This window comes from Eutrigla gurnardus, assembly GCF_963514095.1.
Source record: "Eutrigla gurnardus genome assembly, chromosome: 5".
In the NCBI taxonomy this organism is placed as follows: domain Eukaryota; kingdom Metazoa; phylum Chordata; class Actinopteri; order Perciformes; family Triglidae; genus Eutrigla; species Eutrigla gurnardus.
This window is the reverse complement of record NC_139919.1, coordinates 26,765,167-26,789,882: the sequence shown is the minus strand read 5'-3', so window position 1 is coordinate 26,789,882 and position 24,716 is coordinate 26,765,167. Positions and strand designations below refer to the sequence as shown.

At 44.6% G+C, this 24,716-nt stretch overlaps 5 protein-coding genes across 6 annotated transcripts; all 5 read left to right on the top strand.

Moving 5' to 3' along the window:
- Positions 1 to 38: 38 nt before the first annotated feature.
- tmsb2 (thymosin beta 2) lies at positions 39 to 2,304 on the top strand. Of its 2 annotated transcripts, none has more exons than XM_084009697.1 (3): positions 39 to 198; positions 1,291 to 1,395; positions 1,793 to 2,304. In XM_084009697.1, the coding sequence occupies exons 2-3, from the start codon at positions 1,296 to 1,298 to the stop codon at positions 1,828 to 1,830; spliced, it is 138 nt and encodes a 45-aa protein (XP_083865823.1). In that variant the 5' UTR covers positions 39 to 198; positions 1,291 to 1,295; the 3' UTR covers positions 1,831 to 2,304. The 2 variants fall into 2 exon arrangements, with proteins under 2 accessions (XP_083865823.1, XP_083865822.1); XM_084009696.1 differs by lacking the exon at positions 1,793 to 2,304 and adding an exon at positions 1,472 to 1,570 and having other exon boundaries at positions 1,291 to 1,433.
- A 2,949-nt stretch (positions 2,305 to 5,253) lies between these two features.
- On the top strand, positions 5,254 to 9,129 carry LOC311013159 (protein Wnt-8-like). Its single transcript, XM_084009116.1, has 5 exons — positions 5,254 to 5,357; positions 5,470 to 5,608; positions 8,092 to 8,217; positions 8,331 to 8,473; positions 8,565 to 9,129. The coding sequence occupies exons 1-5, from the start codon at positions 5,343 to 5,345 to the stop codon at positions 9,120 to 9,122; spliced, it is 981 nt and encodes a 326-aa protein (XP_083865242.1). The 5' UTR covers positions 5,254 to 5,342; the 3' UTR covers positions 9,123 to 9,129.
- LOC311013345 (protein Wnt-8a-like) lies at positions 5,767 to 6,894 on the top strand (the record flags this gene model as incomplete). The annotated part of the gene is made up of 3 exons (XM_084009365.1): positions 5,767 to 5,902; positions 6,005 to 6,147; positions 6,328 to 6,894. 3 exons carry the CDS (start codon positions 5,767 to 5,769, stop codon positions 6,892 to 6,894), a joined length of 846 nt encoding a protein of 281 aa, XP_083865491.1.
- Positions 9,130 to 11,677: 2,548 nt separating the features above from the next.
- Positions 11,678 to 15,099, top strand: lcp2b (lymphocyte cytosolic protein 2b; the record flags this gene model as incomplete). The annotated part of the gene is made up of 9 exons (XM_084009926.1): positions 11,678 to 11,752; positions 11,948 to 12,010; positions 12,750 to 12,954; positions 13,112 to 13,213; positions 13,607 to 13,703; positions 13,796 to 13,865; positions 14,207 to 14,281; positions 14,418 to 14,567; positions 14,744 to 15,099. The coding sequence occupies 9 exons, from the start codon at positions 11,678 to 11,680 to the stop codon at positions 14,867 to 14,869; spliced, it is 963 nt and encodes a 320-aa protein (XP_083866052.1). The 3' UTR covers positions 14,870 to 15,099.
- A 3,836-nt stretch (positions 15,100 to 18,935) lies between these two features.
- Positions 18,936 to 21,205, top strand: foxi3b (forkhead box I3b). The gene is made up of 2 exons (XM_084009797.1): positions 18,936 to 19,774; positions 19,909 to 21,205. Exons 1-2 carry the CDS (start codon positions 19,174 to 19,176, stop codon positions 20,472 to 20,474), a joined length of 1,167 nt encoding a protein of 388 aa, XP_083865923.1. The 5' UTR covers positions 18,936 to 19,173; the 3' UTR covers positions 20,475 to 21,205.
- The last annotated feature ends 3,511 nt before the right edge of the window (positions 21,206 to 24,716 follow it).

The window sequence follows — 24,716 nt, the reverse complement described above, 5'->3', positions numbered from 1 at the left end:
AGGCACTCTCTCTCCCCCCTCTCTCTCTCCCTCCCTCCCTCCCTCTTAAACCCACACCCTGGATGCAGGCAGGCAGGCGTGCACACACCGGCAGACTCACTCCGCTTCCGCATCGCTCTCCCTTCTCCATCTCTGTGCCTCTATCCCTCCCTACTCTCTCCGCTGGTGGATTTTAGCCCACTGCTGTGTTGAACACCGGTAAGCCTCTCCTTTCACTGTGTTTCTTGAATGTCTCCGTGTCTCTTTCTCTGCCTCTGTTTTTACTCGAGTCAAACAAAGGAATCGGGGTGTGGCTGGATGAGCTGGTGGGAGCTGTGAAACGATGTGAAAGAGGGATGCTGAGGACGATGATGATGATGGTGATGAAGGAACAATAGAGCAGCTATTCGTATAATTAGTATACTGCAGGAGTGAAAATATGTGAGATTATAACTGCTACTGTTAATATCACGTCTTGGGATTTTTCTTAGTCACCGTTTGTAGCTAGAGGGTAATCGAGGAAACCATTCAGTGCTCCTCGTTTCAAGAAACTGAAATAATTCAAATTCTGGCCGCGTGCCCAGCATGTACTTCTATGTCAAACCGATTCTATTAGGCCCCATTGAAATTCAGTCTAGCGAGGAATGGTTTTTACAGTAGCTTGCTTTGCAAATGACTGGCTGCGGGGCTGGTGGGCGCGTCACATTTCCACTCTTAGCAGAGGAGGGGCTGGAACAGGCGTGACTGGGCCAGACTGTGCAAGACAGATTAGTCAGACCTGCGGCTAGGTGGCAAAGAGGACTGCAGTGGAGCACTGCCTAGATCCACGAGGCTGCAGGGGTGGATGCAGAGGCAGAGAGAGAGAGAGAGGGAGGGAGAGAGAGAGAGGATGCGGAGGAAGAGAACAAAGCCCTCAGCATCGGAGAGGCAAAAGCAAAAAAAGACAAAGGAAGGAACAGACAGCTAGGTAAAAATAGACATGTGTCGGCTCCATAGGCATTTTGGAGAGAATATGAAGACGGAGCATGTGTGAGGCAGCCACCACTCACAGGCATCCATGTGGACATGAGCTGCACGTGTCATAGCCACTCCCTTTATGTGCAGGCGCTTAGATTAGTCACTATCAGACAAAGCCTCCAATCCACATTTTTGACAGTTCCAGTGATGACAGGTAAAAGATATCGCTCTTCCACGACAGACATCATGCAGTTAGGCGTGTGTGTTACGTTCTGCCGCATTATCGGCGTGATGGCGGACAGGAAGGGGTCAAACGTGTGACGCTCAGGTGTTTTTTTTTCTCATCTTCCACAGCCAAAATGTCTGACAAGCCCGACATGGCCGAGATCGCCAGTTTCGACAAGACAAAGCTGAAGAAGACGGAGACGAAAGAGAAAAACCCTCTGCCCACCAAAGAGAGTGAGTGTGTGTGTGTGTGTGTGTGTGTGTGTGTGTGTGTGTGTGTGTGTGTGTGTGTGTGTGTGTTTCTGTGCAGCATTGGTGCCTTGATCCCCCTGCAACATGTTCAACAGTCAGTAGCTACTCATCACTTCTGTCAAAAGACTCCATGCTCAGCTAGCAGAGCGGCAACAACAAAATAAATGTTATTGCTGCAACATCAGCACATCACAGTCTATCAAAAAGCCGCATTCCTCTCACACATGCACCACACACACACACACACACACACACACACACACACACACACACACACACACACACACACACACACACACACACACACACACACACACACACACACACACACACACACACACGCCCGCTGACCTAAACTATGGTTTTCCTCCTTCCCCAGCCATCGAGCAAGAGAGGAAAGGCGATGCCACACCTTGACTTCTCAGCACACGAAGAAAAGAAGCTGAGATGCCACAGCAAAAAGCACTTTCTTTTGATTATCACAGTATTTCAATCTCTTACGTTGTCTTCTGAAAAAAAAAGGGTGCTCTTGAGCTCCCTGGGGTGCCGTATATGGCATCCATCGCACGGGGGCTCTCTTACCACTCGGGTGTGGAAACTTTAGCCTGGCTGCCTGTCTTGCACTGTTAGCCTATAGCTAACATGTCTCCAATATTGCCAAACTGGGGAGTGGTGTAGTGATGTAGCACAGAGAGATAGGCAGGCATCCAGGCTATGAGGGAGGGAGGGGGGAGGGAGGGGGGGGTCTATGGACATGGGAGAAATCGGAGTCTAATCACGTGGGATGTTTTCTTAATAAACTTTTTACTTTTCTTTATGAAATAAATATGAAGACATGGAACCAGTCAGTCCTGTGCATATTGCTGTCTCTTTTATGTCCATGTGCAAACTCCAGACCCCAGTGCACACCTGGAGGCAATAAACAATAACATGCTATTTGTCCACACTATAAGTGTCGTAGCATACAATCACGTAATTCACGCCTCATCTGAATGCATATTAAAAAAAAGATGATTGTGAATAACATATTCCAGTGTGCTTCACTGAAAGAAACATTCAAGAATACACACATTTTCATACCTTAATAATAATAATAGTATATGTACTCCAAGTGGCTAATATTAAAAGCATAATCCATACAAGTGCATACAAGAAGTGACTCACACGTTAATAAATTAAGGACAAAACTCAAGTTCTAATCATGATCATCCTTGATCTTAATTGGCTCAACAAGGCAGGATTGTAGGTTTTTACTTGGCATTAAACGATTACCTGATCAATTGACATAATATTTACTGGCAATTCTGATAAATGGGTGAATTCTTGCCATTCTTAAGCGAAGAAAAAAAGTCAAAAGTGTCAATGATTAAAGCTTCACAAATGTGAATATCTGCCATTTATTTTTCTATGGGAGTAAATTGACAACCTTGAAAAAGCATCAAGCTATTTGACGACCTCACCCTGGACCCTGGGAAACTGATCATATTAACATGTCAGTTAAAAATTGATAAATAGCAGCCGTCCTACTTTATGTAATTCAGTGTACAACAACATCAGAGTGGTGAAGACTGACCGCAGTGCCACCAAAGACAGCATGGCATGGGCTGCTGTCTTGCTAGCTGGCAGTAACTGAGCATGCTCAGCTGGAGGAATGTGGTTGGCTGAAAGGAGATGGGGGGCGGGAATTGCTGGCAATACTGTTATAAAGAATAAAAAAATATTAAACAAAACTGTAAAAAAATATATATATATAACTGTGGCATAAAAATCGTAAAAAAAAAATTGTATTTAAAAAAATAAAATAAAAATGTCATTGTTTCCGCCTATTATTTATTTATTACAGGTTGCTTTTTGGATTCTATACAACAGCAGCCGCACTACAAGGGTCACGTGACGTCTCTGGCTGGCGTCTGCAGTCCTGCCACCCTTCCCTCGGCCTGTCAAGCCCGTCACCTCCGGACACTTTAACATGGCCACAAATCACCCGTCATCGCTCCCCGCGCGGCCTAATGTGTCTGAAATGTCTGTTAGAGCAATTTAATTAGCGCGCATTTCTACTCCATGTTATTTTAAGCAACGTGTTGCTCAAAGGCCCTGCCCTGCTGTTTCCTCCGGCGTGACGGGTCGAGCTGCAATACACATTAGACCTGCAAGAAAAAATAATCCATAGGAGCTGAAGCTGTTAGGATGACTTATTATGATAATTGTACAACTATTAATAGTATATTTGTCAGGTGATAGGGTTTTCTGATTGGCCAATAAAAAAATAATAATTTAATTTAATTTAATATGATGCCTTATAATGACTTAAACCACGTGATTTGCCCTTGAGAGTTTCGGTGTTTATGAGAAATAGCACCCATCCCTCCCATTGTCTGCGGGTTATTAACCCATTAAAATGGTAAAAGGACACTTCGGTTAAAGATAAATTATGAATGATTTTTGAATGGCTCTGTATTATTTCCCAACTGGGTGTCGAGGGGCTCTAGGTTTCAGTCATATTGCAGAATGAATGCGGGCCATATCTAATTAGTGGGGATTATCCTCACCTACACCGCTCCTCCATTGTGCGCGCGGCCTCGCCCAGCCGTCCGCCCATTGTCCAGCGGCCAGAGTGCATTGTTGTTTTAAGGGGTTTTGAGTGGCTTAACGTGGATCCTGACAAGTGTAAGCGACTTAATCGAAGAGCCGCAATGTTAATCACTAACTCCTCTCGCATCAAATCACGGTGTGAGTATGGAACGGCAGAAACTGGCATGATGAGGATCGCGGAGGTGAAATCAAGGAGGATAATCAGGGGGATTGAATGTGATGGATAAACCTAGATTAGTATAATGAATGATTAACAAACAAAAAAAAACAAAAAAAATCAAACCCACCAAAACAAAAACAAATACAATATTTTAACTCTACTGGTAAAACGTTAAAGCTCGTATTTGTTTTCAGTCTTGTAAATTCCAGACTGTTTTCACACCAAGTTGTTTCCCATGGAAACATCTATTATCCTATTATCACGACGATGCCAATGTCGCCGATGTGTGAGGCAGTATTTACATGACTATAAACCATCAGCTCCTGAAAGACTTTATGACTTTGTAGTCGCTGTCTTCCCCCCATGGGACGCTGGTGTCATTTCCCAACGTTTTCCAGCTATGCAGCCCCAAAAACGGCCCTCAGTTCTGCATTTCCCGTTACGCACGCCTGTAATGTAATAATTGAGAACCATATGTCTATAATGTCTTAAAGTGTGGCCTCGGTGCAGCAGCCAACCTCTCTTAAAACGCATTAATAAGAAATCCCTAATATTCCTTCATCAATATGAGAGAGGCTTATATGAGTCATGAACTACGCTTATTGGTCATAAAGGTTATGCGATGGGGTATTTTTGTAATACTCAACTCGTGGTAAAGGCGTAGACGGGACCCTGGGAACGGCAGGTGAATGAATGAGGGGCCGTTTTAACTGTCTGCGTCACGTCTTTGAAGTGCATGTATGCACCGACGGCTCCTATTTGTCTATAGGACGCAGCAATCAATGTCGTCGTCGACGCATTTTCACAGTGGAACGTTACCTGCGGGACAAATCTGTCAATCAAAGGGGCAAGACCATATAAATATCACGGGCGAGGAGTCTGGCGGACAACTTCAGTTTGCCTTCCTCTCTCCCCTGGCACACACACACACACACACACATCCGGGATATACACACGTTGGAATACAGCTGTTATGGGACCTCGGACTCTCCTCCCAGCCATGGTTCTGTCCATGTGCTGTCAGGTTCCGTTTACACTGGCTTGGTAGGTCGCTTACTTTTGGATTTATTCATTTAAAAAATGTACTTGTGTGATGTGTTTGCTGGTATAGTGAGAGTGAGCTCGGATTAACGCTTCCTTCCTGTTTTCTTTCTATAGGACGGTGAATAATTTCCTCATGACTGGACCGAAGGTAAATGCATGTTTTTGTCTGGGCCGCGTAACTTCTGCTGTAACTCTAAATATTTGAGCTGATTTTCTAATGAATAAATGACTGACATTAATCTTTGTTTTTCTGTCCCAAGGCTTTTTTGACCTATGCCGGCAGCGTGCAAGTGGGCGCGCAGAGTGGAATACATGAGTGTAAACACCAGTTCGCGTTGGAGAGGTGGAACTGCCCAGAAAACACGCTCCAATTATCCACACACAACGGCATTCGAAGTGGTGAGACATTTCTATCCACATATTTGTAGCATGAGCAGGAGGCTTGTTCGTGTACTGCCGTTACGCACGGGTTACGCGCATTTTACGCACAGTATTTGAGCGCAGCCTTTGCGCATTTTACGTGGACAAACACTGTGATTAACTTTTTTGTTTTGTCAATGATTGCAGCCACGAGAGAGACGTCTTTTGTCCACGCCATCAGCGCGGCTGGAGTGATGTATACGCTCACCAAGAACTGCAGTATGGGAGACTTTGACAACTGCGGCTGCGATGACTCCAGAATTGGACAGACCGGTACGTGACGTTGGCTATGCGTGGTCTCTTTACACTTGGCCTTAACGTGAGACTTTTTTAATCTTAGAATTGGAATAACAACGTACACTTTTCAACCCCCAGGTGGTAGAGGGTGGATTTGGGGAGGATGCAGTGATAATGTGGCGTTTGGAGAGAAGATCTCCAAACAGTTCGTGGACGCGCTGGAAGGTGGGCATGACTCGCGCGCAGCAGTCAACCTGCATAACAACGAGGCAGGCAGACTGGTAAGATATGACGAATATTACTCACTTATGTTTGTTAAGATGTTTATTCATTTGCTCTCAGATTAATGCATGTATTAACAACTCAGATCAGGCGGGATTTATCGGTATTAACAGATGGAATCGAATCACAGGAAGATTTTATAATTACATGTCCAACTAACACTCTCATTCTCTCGGCAGGCAATCAAAGCCACCATGAGGAAAGCCTGCAAGTGCCACGGAGTGTCTGGGAGCTGCAGCATCCAGACCTGCTGGATGCAGCTGGCCGACTTCAGAGAGGTGGGCAACTACCTGAAGATGAAGCACGAACACGCGAAGAAGCTGGAGATGGACAAGAAGCCGGTGAGGGCTGGGAACAGCGCGGACAACCGCGGGGCCATAGCGCACGCTTTCCGGAGCATCGCCCGCACGGAGCTCCTCTACCTGGAGGACTCCCCGGATTACTGCCTCAAGAACCAGAGCACGGGGTTCCAGGGCACGGAGGGGCGCGAGTGTCTGAAGGGTAACAAGAACATGTCCCAGTGGGAGAGGAAGAGCTGCCGCAGGCTGTGCTACGAATGCGGCCTCCGGGTGGTGGAGAAGCGCATCGAGGTCGTGAGCAGCTGCAACTGCAAGTTCCACTGGTGCTGCACGGTGAAGTGCGACAGATGCGCGCAGGTTGTTACCAAATATTACTGTGCGCGTAAAGACGGTGGGAGAAAACCACTAAATAAAGCCAAGCGCAGGCACCGCGCACGGCGGCACTGATTGCCATTCGTTGCATTGACTATCATCCACCATCTTCATTTATTTCAGCCTTACAGACATCAATACGCATTATTCTGTATTGCAATAATGTTATTTTAATGTTCAACTATCACATCACCTTAAAACTTTTAATGCACTTGATTTAAATGATTCTGTATGGAAACCAAACTGTTTTAAGTACCAAACTCTCATGTTATGTTATGTTTAGGGGAAACTTGGTCGAATTTATTGGAACTGTCTTCTGTGAAGGCTGGGAATGGTCTTATATTATGTATTTTTTATTGAAAATGTTACTTAATAAATATTTTTCTACAACATGCACGACTCGGAAGAATTTTGTATATTGGTGCCCTGGTGTCATACAGCCTTGGGGAGGAAGATAAACTGCTGCCTAATGCCATCCTTTGAAGTGCGCATATAGGCGTTTCCTGAACCCGTCAACCAATCAGCGTTCTCTGACCTCGGGGACAAAGAACAAGAGTTCCATTTGTCCTGCGTTGAAATAAAAAGAGAAAGTCGCAGCGCACGGGACCAAAACATAACTATCTCGACTTTGAGGGGTGAAAATGGCGCATTCATTATTTTGGCTCCTACCTCTTTTATACAAAATGTGCCCGGGACATGCTTGGTAAGATACTATAATATATCATATATAATACTACTACTATAATATATATATTTCCTGTATACTCTGCCCTCGGGGCTCATTCTGTAACCTCTTTATCTTCCTCGCAGGGTGGCAAGTAACTTTCTTATGACGGGATCCAAGGTAAATACCCCAAAGAACAGATTTATCTGACAAGTTTAGAGTAACTTTTCAAATTGTGAATGAGGCCTTTAAAAGAGTGACATCTCCTGCAGGCCTATCTCACCTATGCAAGGAGCGTGCAAGGGGGCGCACGGAGTGGGATCGAGGAGTGCAAACACCAGTTTGCGTGGGACAGATGGAACTGTCCCGACCCCGCAACGCAGCTCAAAGGACTAAAACGAGGTAGGTTGAGATTGCACATGCAATTCTTCATTAAGTATTGCGCAATGTTTAAGTCAGAATATGCAGGATATATAATAACACAGGACATCATTAATTAAAGTAATGGGTCTATGTGAAAGTGGGCGTGTTAGTTCTATATTTGCAGTATTTAATATTCTCTGATCACCCCTGTAAAGCTTAATTGGCCCGTTTTCTCTCATTAACAGCCACTAGAGAGACTTCCTTCGTCCACGCCATCAGTGCAGCGGGGGTCATGTACACTCTGACCAGGAACTGTAGTCTGGGAGACCTCGATAACTGCGGCTGTGATGTCTCCAACAACGGCAAAATTGGTGAGGTCCTATATGAACAGACTTTCCTCAGATGTCTTACATGCGTTTCACCTGTTGCTCGTAAACTTGGATTCGACCTGTAAGCATTTTAAAGTGATGTATCCTATGTGCAGGCGGGCGAGGCTGGTTGTGGGGAGGCTGTAGTGATAACGTGGATTTCGGGGAGAGGATCGCCAAGCAGTACGTGGACGCGCAGGAGACGGGCCAGGACTCCAGGGCTGCTGTCAACCTGCACAACAACGCGGCTGGTCGGCTGGTAAGACCCGTTCACACCACCAGCATGCACCCTGACATGAAGGCACCTTTTAGTCGGCGTTTATTTAACTTCACCGTTTTCCCCCAAACAGGCAGTGAAGGCGACCATGAAGCGCATCTGCAGATGCCACGGCATGTCCGAGAGCTGCAGCGTCCAAACCTGCTGGACGCAGCTGTCGGATTTCAGAGAGATCGGCAACTACTTGAAGATCAAGCACGGCCAAGCGCAAAAGCTGGACATCGACAAGAAGCACATGCGCGCCGGGAACAGCGCGGACAACCGCGGCGCCATCGTGGACGCGTTCGGCAGCGTCGCGCAGACGGAGCTCATCTACCTGGAGGACTCGCCGGACTACTGCCGCAGGAACACCAGCCTGGGCCTGTACGGCACCGAGGGCCGGGAGTGCGTGCAGCACGGCGAGGCGCTCACCCAGTGGGAGAGGCGCAGCTGCCGCAGGCTGTGTCACGAGTGCGGCCTGCGCGTGGAGGAGAGGCGCACGGAGGTGGTGAGCAGCTGCAACTGCAAATTCCACTGGTGCTGCACGGTGAACTGCGAGGACTGCGCCCAGGTGGTGGTGAAACACGTGTGCGCCAGGAGGGAGGCGGCGGACGGGCACGTCTTCAGACGGAGGCACCGGGGACCCAAGTGAGAGAAGACCGGTTTCATCCATCTAGATCCTGATACCGTCACAGTTAAATAAGATGTCTGTTTGCACTTTTCACGTCTCCTTGTATAAATGTCTATTTATGAATAGTTTGTCTTGTTTATTAAAAATAAAAAGATTGAAATAAACCTGTTGAATGGCACGTTTCCTTTCGATCAATAAACATTTGATGGCTCTACCTTATAAATTCCGGGCTCATTGGGTTTTTTTTATGACAGGCCGAGCGTCTATTAGAATGAGAATGGAGCGAATACACTTAACAGAGGATTACATGGATAACATGGTGCAGTTCGCACCTCACCAAGGTGTTGATCCAGCATTGATCCACTCTCACTTTGATGTCAGGTTGTGTAGATTCCATTCAAAGAGCATGGCTTTTGAAAGACAAATCAGGGGAAGCGTTTCCACCGCTAGAAGTGACTATGTGGCCTGATAATCCGGGACACCGCTGCCCGTACAGGTCTTTGTCGCATCCCACAGGCAATGCAAATGTAAAAAACACATCAAAGCGAACAGTTCCGTCACGCAAACTTCACGTTCTCAGCAAAGTGGGTCACATCGGGGTCCAGATATACATCCTACGAGTGATAAATAACTCTCGTAAAGCGAGTTTATTTCTAATCTTATAATTTGCAAGTAATTAGGACGAAGAGAAGCCTCGTCCCCGCCCAGCGGCCTATCTGCGTCTTAAGAGCCTTTCATTTGCCCCATTCTCCCCTCTTACCCCCTGTATCTCTAACAAAAATCTTCCTCTCAGCTGGACGTGTCATAAATCTGCCACTGCCTGAGCCAAATGAGTGATGGCATGGATATTACCTTCGTGAGGGGGTCCGTGCCTGAGGGAGGTGGGGGGGTGGGACGAGGTTTCTCCAGGTCTTTACAGAGCAGCAGTAAATGGGGAGATAAAGCATGGGTTATAACATTATACACTTGATCAACTGATCCCCGAGGACTCTGCAGTCCAAGCTGCTTGCCAGCACTCTGAACACTTAACATTAGATAATTAGAAAATTAGAATTGGAAAATTAAATAATGTGTATTTTCTTAAGTACACTGGGTTGTTTTTGTAAGATGTAAATGTACAGATATAAATCTTCTGCTACACTGACATGCACACAGATTACAAATCCACCCCAATAAAGCAACCTGTTACATCAGTCATTCAATATATACATGTTTTACATAGCTTACTCTTTGTTTTTGTCCTAATTTTTGCTGCATTGCTATTTATGTGCATGCACATTAAGAGCAACAGAAAAAATCCTGATATGTGTGCTTATATCTGGCCAATAAGGCAGATTCTGAAAATTTGCATATGACCTAACCTCATAGGCACCTATAAAAGAAAACGCCCAAACAACATTATAAACGCTCAACTGTCGGGAAACACCCAACTGCACATGAATGTAGCATGTGGGTAAATGGACATGCTGTATGTGAATGTAAATTAAAAGGGACAGAAAGAGTGCCGGACTGCAGGACAAGTAACACTCTGGCAGATAAAACCACTCCCTCCCATCCTTCCCATTTGCCTGTTTGCTTCTGGGGATGTCCTGGATTTCCCATGCCGTCCTGCTGTGCGTTAATGAAGATTTGGCCCCACTGGAGGCCCCCACGGACCCGCCCCTTACCCCTGCCCTCCACTGAGTGCATTATTGCTTCCATATTGGTGCCATAAGATGCTGTTGTTTGGCTGTGCTTTACAAGCTTGCTGATAAACTCTCCTTCCCCCCCAATAAGTGTCATTTCTAGGGGAGAGGGTCAGCTATTTATCCTGCAACAGTTTAGAAATGTCGTCTTCTGAACACTGATTTAATAACCGTTGCATCTCCTGTTTTATAATGATACGTTTTCATGCCTCCTCCACAGTGGCGGCGTCATGTCTTTCATTGGGGGGTATGTTTCCCAATCAGGGCAGAGGAGAGGGGGGTGGTCTCCCATAGTGACCCCCCAGGAGGACTCTTGTATTCACCCAGACATGCCTGGGTGTCTAGGTTGATGTGAGGGTGATTGATCATCCCTCTTCTCTCTGCCGCCCTCCTCTCTCACCTGGGTGTGAGATACCGAGACGCAGGCTGGGATTCAACATCCGATGCTGCCTTTCAACAACGCCACGTTATGCATTAAAAACAAAAACAAACACAACATGTCTATGAATCCATGCATAGAAATAAAACTATTTAGAAGAGTAACATTAAATCCACATTAGACTTGAGCAACACAGTCGATTTAGATCAAACTATTAAAAAGCATGTGTGGTAGCTTCTATAGGTGTGAGAAAGGAAATCAGCAGTCTGTTTAAAGATTCATATGTTAATAATAATTCACGTGCTTCCCCCCCCCCGCTTTTGAAACCACGGAAACTTTCTACTTCAGTCGTTTACAAGTCAGACGAGTCATGACCACAGGTATGCTTATTTAAAGGGCCGAGTGTTCATATTTGTCTTTTTATGAAGGCGGGTCGACTGCAAAACAAAAAGCTCCCGCTGTCCATTAAACACTTCCTCTTCCAGCGGATGTGCTACTTAGCAGAGACGAGCATGAGTCTCAACGTTCCTTCTAAAGTGGAGGTGATGGGATGGAATCCCCAAAGTCTGGCCGACTACATGAGGAGTGTGAGTATTAAAAAAACAACAACATTAGGTTGAATTAAATGTTTTTATATCATCTGTAGTTCAGTTCATGTATTAGCCTTTAAAAGATAAGGGCTGTACAATATCTCTGACACTAGTGAACGATATATACAATATAAAACATGCTCATGCTCTGTTAGAGTATTTTAAATATTTAAGTGTGCGACATCTTTTCAGCTGAAGTTATCCGGCTGCAACAAGTTAGTGCTAACGGGCAGCATAAGTGGAGCTCAGTTCCTGGTAAGTACGTCTAAATCTCCGGAGGACTTTACACTTTGCATTTACTTCACATTCCGTATTCTCTAATACTTTGAGCAAGTCATTTTCTGTTTCTCATTGATATTACAATCTACATTATCCAGAAAATGACTGCGTTTGACCTTCAAGTGTTCCCCAGCCTTTATGTCCCGTGAGTCTGACTGAAAATAATCATTTATTTCATCAACACCAAAGAGTTTTTCCCACAAAAAAAAAATATTGTTCAAATGTTGTGTCTTTATAGAATAATTACTAAGATTCAAAGTGAAATCAACAAGGGGGAAGCAACGAGGGTCTTTGGTTCCAAGTAAGAAAACAGATTTTATTTCCAGCTTCTATTGAATGTGAAACTGACTGAACAGTAATGCATAACCTCCAATGCTTAACTTTATTGCATTTTTATGTGCAGATCAAAGGCACAAATGTACCCAAAACAAGGTAAAGAGGACTTTATACCACATATACCACTCACATCATTAAGCCATCTCATACTGTTCTTTTCAACCATTACAGCATTTGTACAGAAGGAAGAAGTTAGCGATTCTGATGAGTTTGTAAGTAAAACTTTTTTTTAAATATACGTTTGGACACTTTTAACGATACAAACTTCAGCATCAAAGCAACTTGATGTGTAACATATAACACAAGGAATAGTTGACAACTGTATAGTGTTATCTGATTCTTCCTCGCTGCTTGTGTCACATGTCTGTGCACGACGCAGGACAGTGAAAGTGATGGAGACTACGAACTCAGCTCAGAGAAAGGGGACGACGGCTACATCTGTGCTCTGGCTGAGCCACAAACAGCAGAGCAGGAAGAAAACGAAGAGATCTACGAAGAGAACTACAAGAGGCCTTCCTCTGCAGACGTGCCGACGTCATCTAGACATCCGGGAGTGGCTAAACAAGAGGACAGTCTCTGCGAAGGTAACAGAAAGCAACCGCAAGTGCTGCAAAGAGATGCAGACATACGTGAAAACGTATACGGGTGTATCCGCTGCCTTTTATATGTTTTCAAAGCAGAACTGGTGATCACATTTCCCGCAGGCCTAACTTAAAACATTTCTGTGTGTCTGCATGTGAGCAGATCCTATTTATGAGGAGTCCCCTGTTGAAAAGCCCTCAAGATCTTTACCTCCTGCCCCAACAATGAGCCACAGCACTCAGAGACCTTTCAAAGCACCAGGTGACTGATGATGATGATGATGATGATCGAATCCTTCTGTAAAAAACAGGAATCTGAGAATTTGGAACGGTCGTAACAGCTGAACAGTAAAATGGTGTGATCTTATCACGAGAGCTGCAACACTTAATCGATTAGTTGTCAACTTGAAAATTAATTGACAACTATTTATATAATCAATTAGTCTGGTTGAGTCATTTATTAAGAAAAAAAAAGTCTAAATTCTCTGATTCTGGTTTTTATTTGTTCTTTATTTATTTGTGTATTCATCTCTCTGCCAGTAAACAGACTATCTAATTTAATACATTTAAACATTTTAATAAATAAGAGGATGAAAATAATGCTTAGTTGCACTTCTTGTCACAATATTACACATTTTTGTTTCGCATTATCCAGCATGTCCACAAGAGGGCAGCACCGTCAAGGCTACTAGATTATCCACAAGTAAGATCACCAAACCAAGAGTCCCCACTACTACAGATGTGTCCAACAGGTAAGCCAATCCAAACAATGAGTCTAGCAAGCTCGTTACGCCAGGTACTAATTATTCAACTTTTTTGAATGATTTCCTCTTTCTGCTCCAAGAGCTGGTAAAATCCTCCCAGTTCCTGCAGCGCCTCGTCAGGTTAAAAACTCACCACCAGGAAAAAGTCAGGTGAGAATCACAATAAAGCCGTGATTTCCATTGAAACTGTGCTACCTGGAGAACACCCATGACATTATGGGAGAGCTGTTCTGTGCAATTACACACTTGTGAGTACTTTCAGAACGTTAACAGCAGATGGCGATGTTGTAAAAAGAACACAATGGTGGGACTCTGATGTCTGCTCTGAACTTAACAGATTTGCATTTTTATTCACTAGACTTGGAAATTGGGAAACAACATTTCTTTTACAACTTCAATAACGTAAAAGCCATTTCTGTCACTCCGAGGGTGAGATGAGATGAAAGAGTTGGTTTATAAAGTCCTTACTATGACTTCTTATCTTGCATCAGGGTTTGGATCCCAGATGGTACGGAGGGAAGGTGACCAGACATCAAGCAGAAATCGCTCTCAGAGAGGTGAACAAGGTCAGGTGCTGCCTCTCACAGTCCCTCCGTCCTCATTCTGGAGACACAGACACACAAACATGCAGATGTCATTTGCAATATCACATTAAACCCACTAAATGTGTGTGTGTGGATTTGCCCGTATTGTGTGTTTCAGGATGGGGCATTTGTGGTGAGGGACAGCTCAAACGGCATGCTTGAGCACCCCTACACCCTGATGCTGCTGAAACAAGGCAGGGTTTACAACATTATGATCCGTAACCAAGGCAACACCTACTCCCTCGGCAATGGCCTCAAAAACACCCAGGTAAATTAGAAATGAGGGGAAACGAGCACATCTGTGTTTATTCAAAAAACACTGCAAAAGTTCACATCTTGCGATGCGCCTAGGGGAAGTGTTTGATGTTGACTTGTGCTGTGCTGCGTCATAAGGTTCCTGTCATGGTTTTTTTGTGTGTGTGTGTGTGTGCTGCTGTGCTGTAGAGTTTCCCTGGGGTGAAGGAGATGATTACCCATCACACAAACACCCCACTGCTGCTCAAAGATGCCCCAGACCAGAGCTCCGAAGCACCGAACCCGTGTTGTCTGCTGCACCCTGCGGGACTCTGACCAGCACCAGCAGCAGGCTTAATGCGGGTGTTTGCATCTGACAGTATGCTAATGTGTGCACTTGCATGTGTGTGGTCTGTTCAGAAGGCTTTTTAAAACAAATGTCAGTTTTTTTGCAAACACAAAAGGTCATTTTTATGCAATTCCTTTTTTTTGTGAACTTCATATGTATTTTTAGTTGACAGAATGAGAGAAAAGGAATGGTTTGTATGTTTTATAAAACAGTGTCTTACCAGTATCACCTCTGATCTTTATGTGTCAGGCTCGGGGCTGCTGCTTCAGCGGCTCTTGGATTTCCAGAAACGCGTTGTTGTCAGGGTGGCCTACACAAACGATCAGATCACACTGCCTCAGCTGGGTTCGCACTGCAGGCGGAAAACAAATTCCTCGTCTCACAAGCGCCTCGGGTCAACACCGTTCAAAGATGTCCAACAGTCATATTTCAAAATATATCAGGTTCCACACCAAAGATGATGGCACAGGAAATTACCTGAATGATTAACGTGTATACATACCTTTCTAATTTATCCTGTCATAGATAAAGCAGTAACTACCGGTATTTGCTGTATTTTTGCCCCAAAAATGCATTCTTCAAACAGGAGTACATTGCCACGATGCTGCACCATTACATATGAGAAAGTTGAATCATCTCCCAATTTTATTCTACGCATGAATTATATATTAAGGTTTTGAAGATGATGTGCGTTCACGCTGAAAAACAGACTAAATTAATCTCCAGAAAAGAGGCAGAGTTCGTCCTAAATTTGATTTTTTACGACTAAGGAAGGAACAGCAGGAAGAATTTAAACAATTTGGGGGCAAGACAGCACGGACAAACTTATTAAGAAGTATATAATCGTTGGGAAAATGATTGTCTTGTTGTTTTAAGTAGGTATTCAAATTTGAAACGTGCAACAGCTCTCTCTCTAAAAAAGAAAAAACAAACGTGTTGATTGACAACTACTTTGACTGTCTCTTTGCCCACAACTGTCCCCCCTGGCAAAAAAAAGAAAAAGAAGTTGCAACATCCCACCTCACATAAAATGGCATGATGGACAAACTTGTGTGTGTGTGAAATCTTTCCGTTACTCCCGTCTACCCATCGGCACAGTGCGACCTGACACACGTCACGTAGCATGGTGCGACTCGGCACCACTGATATCTACAAGTTGAGCAGCAGTTGGTGTACAGGAATCCAATTTGGCTATCACATTTCAGATCTAGGATAACAGTTACATCATGCGCTTTGCATATTTGCAAATCGATCAAGTCGCTGGCATAATTTGGTGCTTACTGTCCTTTTGGAGGTGTGAAATTTGGGGATGGGAAGAAACAGTCAAACGTACATGCCAGTTGATCCATGCAGTTAGATAAGGAGTCCAGCCCTTTCAGTATGTTTTCCAGATCAGTGTGGGCGGGAGCTTGTTCGGTGCTCTTCTCTGTGTCTTCCATCTGAAAGATAACTGCATTCGAACAAAACAGTCAACTATAAGTATACACTATGCAAGATCGTATAAGCTTGAAAGCCATTCATGAATGCTAGTGTAAAATCCAGATTATAACCTAAACATAAAATGACATGGCCACACTTAAATGTGTCTTTTTTTAAAGCTGTAATTAAACGATTTGACTGGAGTGTGATAAAACATGGTATTTGGCATTTCAATTTCTTACCAGTGTGTATAAATCAGCATTTCAGAGGTTTTAAACACGTTATCTACACTGACCAACACTGACATAGAGTCCACCAGTTGGGACTATATCTGTGTCATGAGATTATTATTAGAGTCAGGCTCAGACCTGCAGGTGAAGTTACACTTTAATGCAAAATGAGGTGCCTCGAATGTAAACCTGTGTCTATTTAAAAAAAATAACAGAAGACATTCTCAATTTGTTTTAATTTATTAGTCATTTAACAGGCTAAACATGCCAAAATACTTCATAACTTACAAAACAGACACAATTTGCAGGCCTTGCTTACAACAATCAAAGAGCTGCAGTCTGTAAAACACATTTTAATTCAGTCAGAGAACAGAAAACATCGTCTTGTGAAGGAAAAAACGCCAACGTCACGACCGGGTAGGTGTTTAGGAAGCAAACTCTGGTCACATGGCCACATCTGGCTCCTGTTCTCGGTCTCCACAGACAGCAGCGGTGCATCTGTGACAGACTTCTTCCAGTCTCCGCACAGAGCTCCCCAGCTCGGGACTGGTCCGCAGTGCCACCATGTCGTAAGCCATCCAGGTCAGCTGCACTACAGGTTTAAATAAATAAATAATAAATAAATTAACGTCAGCTGTTTATTATCAGACATCTTTGTCAGCTCCACAGCGAAAAAACAAACAAACACCTGAACCCCCTCAATTAATGTGTTGTTAATGCTGCCTTTGCGTGGTATCGGAATTATGGGAAATACGAGATGCTGACTCGGAAATTGCACATGGAGGTCCCCTTCAATTCGTAATTACGACATTACAGAGAATTTATTCAGTCATTAATTATTTATTATAACAGTGCAACAAGCATTAGCTGTTTAATGTGTACATATTTTTTTATCTGTAATCTATGTACATTTATCTTAATATAAAGACCAATGTTTTTTCTCATTCCAGCCATTACAAACCACCGCCTATAATCTGTTATTAAGTTATTACATTATCTGACAACCTCGTCTACACTTGCTTTCCGTCTATGACATTTTTTTCCAATGCATCCCAACAACAAAGCACTCGAACACGACATTTCCTCGCCTCTACATGGGCGAAGCTGGGACTTCCGACTAGCACGTGAAGGCAGCATTCTTTAAGCTACGTCGTAACAGCTTTATGAGACAAACTTACACACTTACATACCTGACATGTTTTCAATGGCTTCTATAATGTTCTCCAAATCCTTCTCCAGCGAGTCTTCGCCGCGGTTCTTCGGGAACTCTGGCAGCGACGACGAATCGGCCATCTAAATTACAAACCGGCTTTTATTATCGCCCCGACTTCAGGCAGCAACGAGCCGTTGACGTTAGCTCGTCACGTTAGCTAGCTAGCTAGCTAGCCAATGACGCTGCGGTCAAGTTAGCACGGTAGGTCCTTCTAAACTGACGATTCTCACTGTTTTCCATGTTTACAGTACAAACAAATAATATGTGTGATTTTAATCAGTTGTTTGTGGGGTTAAAATGTATTATCTAATTAAAAAACCGTGCTAAACTTACGGTAGAGGGCCTCTCTTCGGTCAGTTAGTTTGAAATAGAACGTCCGCGCGCTAACTTCAGGAAGAAAAAAAAAAAAAAAACTGACGCAATGCGCGTACTTTGGTTTTAAAACGTGATGACGTAACTTCCTACAATTTTCACACAACGTCCATAAACGTAATGTATTATCACAGGATACAGTGTTGGCAACAACTTGGACCCTTATTATAAAAAAACATATTAATTTGAAAATTATATTTAATAATTAATAATATTAATGTAGAAAATAGGCTACATCACATACAGGTGACGTACATTTGATTTAGCTAAATAATATAAAAATAATTATGCAGTATATGCTACTGTCACTTATTCATACTACTCTAATATTCTGTATACTTCTATAGCTAAATCATAATCATCTCTCTTTTCATACAGTGTGGTCTAAGCTTTACAGAAAATATGTAATAACATTAAACGGTATCCATATATAAATAAGGAAATGTAAGTCCCAAAATACCTTTCTTTTGTTGGAGGAGCATCGTAATGATAAAACTGTCCATGTAAGTGAAGAAAGAATGATTTACATGTATCAAAGTAGGACAACTTTCTGTCTGTTTCAATTTGCATCATAATCATCTAAAAAATAAAAAATGACAGATGAATGAACTCAATTAGTTGTTGTAACAGCTTGAGTGGAAAATTATTTAATTGAGGGTGAACAAAACCCCCTGGAGGAACTGAACTAGCTGACAGCAGGAAAAAAAAAAAAAAACACAGAGAAAGCAGCAACAGACTTCTCACCTGAGAAGACAGCCAATCAAACGAGGCAGGGGGCGTTTCCCGGGAAACAGATAAAGCAGGTATGACAGGTGACATCTTGACATAGAGCAAGGGCAAACAGACAAGGAAGGGGGTAGAGGAGAGTAGCCTACAACTTGGAAGTGCAGAGATCACCATTTGGATCGGCTCCCGTTCAAACACCAGCAAAGGTCTGAAGAAAAGGACTTTCGCCAGCTGACCGAACCGCCGCCACAAAAAAAAGAGGTTTTGGGTGGAAAGGAAAAGCAAAGGCAGAGGGTTAAGAGGAGACTGAGAGGTAAGAGGAGATTTCACAATGTCTACATTTGAGGCACAGGGCCAGTCTCCTCCTCGGTGTGGCCCACAGTTCCCCAGCCTGGGCCAGGAGCCCCCCGAGCTCAGCATATACAGTGACTGTTACTACCCTCCTCCCTCGTTGCCAAGTCCTCAGCGCACCACTCCGACCTCCTACGACCTGAGCGACTACACCACATCCTCGCCAAACCCTTACCTCTGGTTCAACGGCTCCGGGATCAACACGCCGCCGTACCTGGCCACCACGGGGCCGCCCGGGAACCCCGGCCCGCCCTTCGTCCCTCAGCACTATGGCATGCAGAGGCCTTACCTGGGTCCCGCTGGAGCCGGGGGTCCGGGAGGGGAGCTGAGCTGGTTCTCCCTGCCCTCGCAGGAAGACCTGATGAAGCTGGTGAGGCCGCCTTACTCGTACTCGGCTCTCATTGCCATGGCAATCCACGGGGCGCCGGACCGGAGACTCACGCTGAGTCAGATTTATCAGTACGTGGCCGATAATTTCCCTTTCTACAACAAGAGTAAAGCAGGCTGGCAGAACTCCATCAGACACAACCTGTCACTCAACGACTGCTTCAAGAAAGTCCCGAGGGACGAGGATGATCCAGGTAATGCATTCTTTGTGGCTTTGAATATTTCTCTCTAACAAGGGCGGGTTGTGTTGGGTAGAATGTGCTTTTTTAATAATCAATTTTCACGTTTAAATTAAACCTCAGTAACTCAAACTTTTCTCCCGTCACAGGCAAGGGCAACTACTGGACACTCGACCCAAACTGTGAAAAGATGTTCGACAACGGAAACTTCCGCCGCAAAAGGAAGAGGAAGTCCGATTCCCTCTCCGGCGGCGATGGCGGCTCGGGGGCTCCGGAGTCCGGTGACAGCGAGAGGGGAAGCCCCAAACACCAAACCGCCCTCAACATCTCTCCCACGGCGGACCGGATCCCCTCGCCGTCATCGTCGGGCCCCGCGCCGTGCCTCAGCAGCTTCCTGTCCGAGATGTCCGGAGTGACGGCGGTGAATGAGGTCGGGGGTGACGGTTTGAGCAGGCCGCTGCAGATCAACCTTCCTTTAGATGGTCCACATAGACCCACACAACCCGGAAGCTTCACTACCTACTCCCCCAACTCAGGTGGCCCAGAGTGGGTACCGCAAGTGCCAGCTCCCCCCGTGCTCTCCTCCTCACCCACCCACCCCTCCCTGGGCTACAGCAGCCCCATCCTCAGCCAGTACAGCAGCTCCACTGGGCATTTCTACCCCACGCTGGGCTCGTCAGGGATCATCTACCACCGTGAGGGCACAGAGGTTTAACAAGAACATTAAGGGGGGGAGGGGGGAGTTATGTGTGAGAAGATTCTTGACGGGAATTTTTATTTTTTTTTACCTGTCTGGTCACTTTTATTTGAGAGAGATAAACACACACACACACACGGAGTTTTGCGCTGACTGCGACAGTTGAGATCGCTATAGCGTGTGACGGCGGCGCAGAGAGGCTTCGACTCCCACAGTAAACCTGCCGAGTCAGCTCCTGCGAGTGTCACTACCCGAAACCACAGTCAGATCCTCAGTCAGCTTTTTATTTTCGAACCGAAGCCGGTCTCTATCAGATCTGACTCATTATTAGCAGATCCTGGATCTGATCTGCTGACATCAGGTCATTCCGCGCCGCTATCAGTGATTCTCAGATGGTATCAGCGTCACAACGCTCAGACAGCACATTTAGAGGAGTAGTTAATTACACCATTGTCTACATAATGTGTGTGTGTGTGTGTGTGTGTAGGAATAAAAAAAAAAAACGGTAAAAGGTAGACTTTATTTCATGTCTTTTTTCTTTTGTAGTACTAAAGCTGAACAATCTGTTGAAGTTACAGCTTGGAGTCTGTTAGCGGTAATTGTACTTTGTAAATATGTCAATGTATTGTGTAACGTTATACATTTCTATTGTTGGTTTATTGGTTATTGTACAAGATTGCATCCTAATGTATGGTATATGCTATATGTGTTGTGCTTTTTGATATGAATAAAAAGGTTTTAACATTCTACAGATGTATTTCTCTATTCATTTGATGAATATAATGAAGAAATAATAACTTCTCAGGCCCAGTTAGCTATATGATTTCTCTCAAGCACCCCACCTTTCTCAAAAAGAAGAGACCAAAAAGTGAGATTAAGCACCCACTGACAGAAAACAGTCCCGTCAGAAAAAGCGATGACCAGTAGAGAAGAACCTGCATGTCGGTGTAACCCGATCTTTGTGTGATGGATAGTTAACTGATTCTCCTTAACGGTGAAAATCCACATTCCCATGCTGCCCCCTCTTTGCTAAACAACAACGAAATCCCCGTCTGTCACAACATCTACACACATACTGCTGACTGGATGCGAGGAGCTTTATTACGGGGAGAGAGGCGGACCAACTGTAAAGAAAGGGCTGTAAAGATGCTGAAGCGTGAATTAACTGCTAAATAACAGCCGCCCAATACGGTTGAAAACATTCTGAATGGCCCTCCGAGTTTAAATGTGTTTCGCTAATGTTATTCATTAGAACCGATAGTGGCTGACCAAGAACATTCTGTACAAGCAAAGTCACAATTTAAAAGTGTATTGTTACCGACAGAGAGGAAGAGATTCATGGGTTGCTTTATTCCAGGACTGACATTCATAAAAAAGATACTTTACATGGAGGAAATATGGAGTATACATAGGAAAAACAGTCATAATGTAATATAAGTATATGTAAAATAATGTCTGTTACATGTCTGGATAGAAAAATGCAGTAATATAATATAGAATGGGTTTTATATTCCAACACACAGACACAAGTCCATGATTCTCCAATCATAAACGTTTATTAATTACATTTTAAGTGTATTAACGACGACTTAATCCTTGTATTCTTCTCTTTAGTTGTCTTGTGTGTACGGTATGTTATTTAAATAAATAGAAAGCCTTTGATCGGCGTCACCCTGAGGCCTTTATTTACCCCGAAACATAGGCAGCATGACAGTCATTTACAATAAACACAGAAAGAACCAAAGACAAAACACAACACACACACTTCAAAACCCCACAAACGGAGTGGAATTTAACATCCTGGCGCAAATTGGCAAAGCGGTGCTCGTGGTTGGAGGTTAGACGGTCAACCTGTCAGGAAATTTGCATAACTGATTCCAAAACAAGTGATGAGGTTGCATTTGGACGGATCATGAAGTCCCGCGCTGTTCGCCGCCGTCTTGCAAACGTATACGATGCGAAAATGAAAAGATAAATGAAATTCGGGCCCACCTGAGCCGCAAAACCACAGGAATTATTTGTCTGTCGCATTCATATGCAAATAGATGATCTTTTCCACTAAAGGAGTGGATCATGAGCTTTTTGAGAACCAGACAGAGGGGGGAAGAAGAGGGAGATAAGCGGAGAGGAGGCGAGACTTAAGAGAAAAGCAGGGTAAACAGAACATGACATCCATCCAAGAGTTGTTTGGCACTATGGTGGGTTCACAAAGCCAATTTGTTCTTTCGTCTCCGTATCTTGTTGTTATCTGGCTTCGTGCCGCCACGTGAAGATGCTGCATCGACAACGGCGGCGGCCTTTTGCCTCGCCGTTCCAGCTTCAGCTCTGGAAACAGGCACATTATGGGGCTTGTTGTCTCTGAGACTCCTTCAACAGCAGACATCGCCTTCTGCTGTCTTACTCAGACAGTTTCAAATTGATGCAAATTTTGCAGCCATTAATCACGGCGCGGACGGGGGATGACAGGGTCAGGGGGAGAACGCTGAGCTCCAGATGGAGCTTCCCAGATAAGAAACGGTAAAAAACCAGAGGGATTTACTTTACCGACCGCCTGAAACAAAGTGCTCTTATTGAAACCCATAACACAATACGTATTATGGCGTTTTGGAACTTCCCCACGTCGGTTTCTTGTATAATCTTTATTTGGACAGCAAGCCCGTACACAGATCACACACACACACTTGTCAGACGTGGTACAACATCCAATTATTAGATTCCCTCCTGGCATTCTCATCTGCTTTTTTTTTTTTCCTCTTTCTTTCCCAGTGGATAAAGCACTTCTCCATACAGCTGTTTGATGAGCTGCCAGTCTTTAAACCTCATTTTGGTTTCAAAATAACACATTTTGGAGGACAAGCGAGTACACATGTGTGTGTTTGGGGGGCACTCTGGCCTCTCTGGGACTCAGGACTACACCCCACACAGCATCCATAAATCACATGTTACTGTAGCTATGGCCCTGTCTTTGCCTCGGGCGCTAGAATTATTGCTCAACAGAGTGATACGATTAACATCTATAAATCCTCATCTCCACCTGCCGCCCGGCTCGTGGCAGTCTTCCACGCACCTGTCGAGCTAACGGAACGCACACCCCCTCACGTATAGTGTTTATGTGTGTGTGTGTGTGTGTGTGTGTGTGTGTGTGTGTGTGTCAGGGCCCACAACTGGGTGGTGTTTGTAATATAAACTAAGACAGATTGCACCTGAGATGGTATGCATGAAAGATTTGTGTGTCTACGTCCTGTCCTGATTATCGCGGCTCAATTCCACCATCTCACTCCCTGGCGGATTAAAACGTTTGTAAAGTCCGACAGCTCGTAAATCCGCTCCAAGCCCCCCCCCTTAAGTGAGGAGACTTTGGATAACCGCTACCTGAAGAGAAAGCTAACTGTCCTGGTACCAAAATCAACCCAAAACACACACACACAAGGGCACACGCACCGTCTTGTATTTACTAAAACAGTCAAGTCCTATCAAGGCTGTTTAGTAAACGGCAGCAGAGAACGTCAAGCCTGGAGACATGTCGTCATGCCCAGTGCTCCAGCTCTGCGTTACCACCTCGCTGTTATGTGTAAACACCCACACACACTCCAGACACACGCATGCAGGTGATGGAAGCAGTGAAATACCTTGCCCTTTATACTGGAAGTCAGTGATCAACCCTTTTTGTCTGCCTTTGTGCTCTTTAGAGGTCAATGGGGAAAAGAAAAAAACGCTAGAATTCGGACAATTTCTTCCAATGTGGAAAGTCGCCCTGCGGAACGCCAGAAAAACATCTATAAGACTCTCGCCACGTTGCCATCAGCCATCTCCAACTAGTCCCAGTTTAGAAAGAGGTTCTTCAAAAAGGTTCCCATTAAAGTTCTCCATGAAACAGAAAAGAGGCAGCAGCTCCTTCCAGGTGTCTCGGGCTCCAGAGAACACGGCAGTGAGCGAGCTCCCCTTCCTAAACATGGCTTATATACACGATTTGTGGAAAAGAGAAGTTTAAAGACAAACACAGAGCGCAGTGAGACCGTGTGTATATATGAATCATTGCTATTTCACCCTAAAATATTTTCCATGTCAACATGCAGCAAACATGGCGATACGAACAGGGTGTGCTGTGAGGGAGGGAGACTAAGGGAAGAAGGGAGGAATCGAGTGTAAACATCTCACCGGACAGCTGCTGGAGGGGGGGGGGGGGGGGTTTAAGAAGTTATGTTTTTGTAACGGCACAGTGATAACCTGACAGGTGGGATGCTCATGGCTTTTATGGCT

Excerpts from the sequence above, each read along its gene's own strand:
- tmsb2 (XM_084009696.1), top strand. The coding sequence starts at position 1,296 with ATGTCTGACAAGCCCGACATGGCCGAGATCGCCAGTTTCGACAAGACA. Across the intron at positions 1,434-1,471 it reads GTGTGTGTGTGTGTGTGTGT|CATTGGTGCCTTGATCCCCC; the intron begins GTGTGTGTGTGT and ends GTTTCTGTGCAG.
- LOC311013159 (XM_084009116.1), top strand. Across the intron at positions 5,609-8,091 it reads ACACAACGGCATTCGAAGTG|CCACTAGAGAGACTTCCTTC; the intron begins GTGAGACATTTC and ends TCTCATTAACAG. Across the intron at positions 8,218-8,330 it reads CTCCAACAACGGCAAAATTG|GCGGGCGAGGCTGGTTGTGG; the intron begins GTGAGGTCCTAT and ends TCCTATGTGCAG.
- foxi3b (XM_084009797.1), top strand. The coding sequence starts at position 19,174 with ATGTCTACATTTGAGGCACAGGGCCAGTCTCCTCCTCGGTGTGGCCCA. Across the intron at positions 19,775-19,908 it reads GAGGGACGAGGATGATCCAG|GCAAGGGCAACTACTGGACA; the intron begins GTAATGCATTCT and ends CTCCCGTCACAG.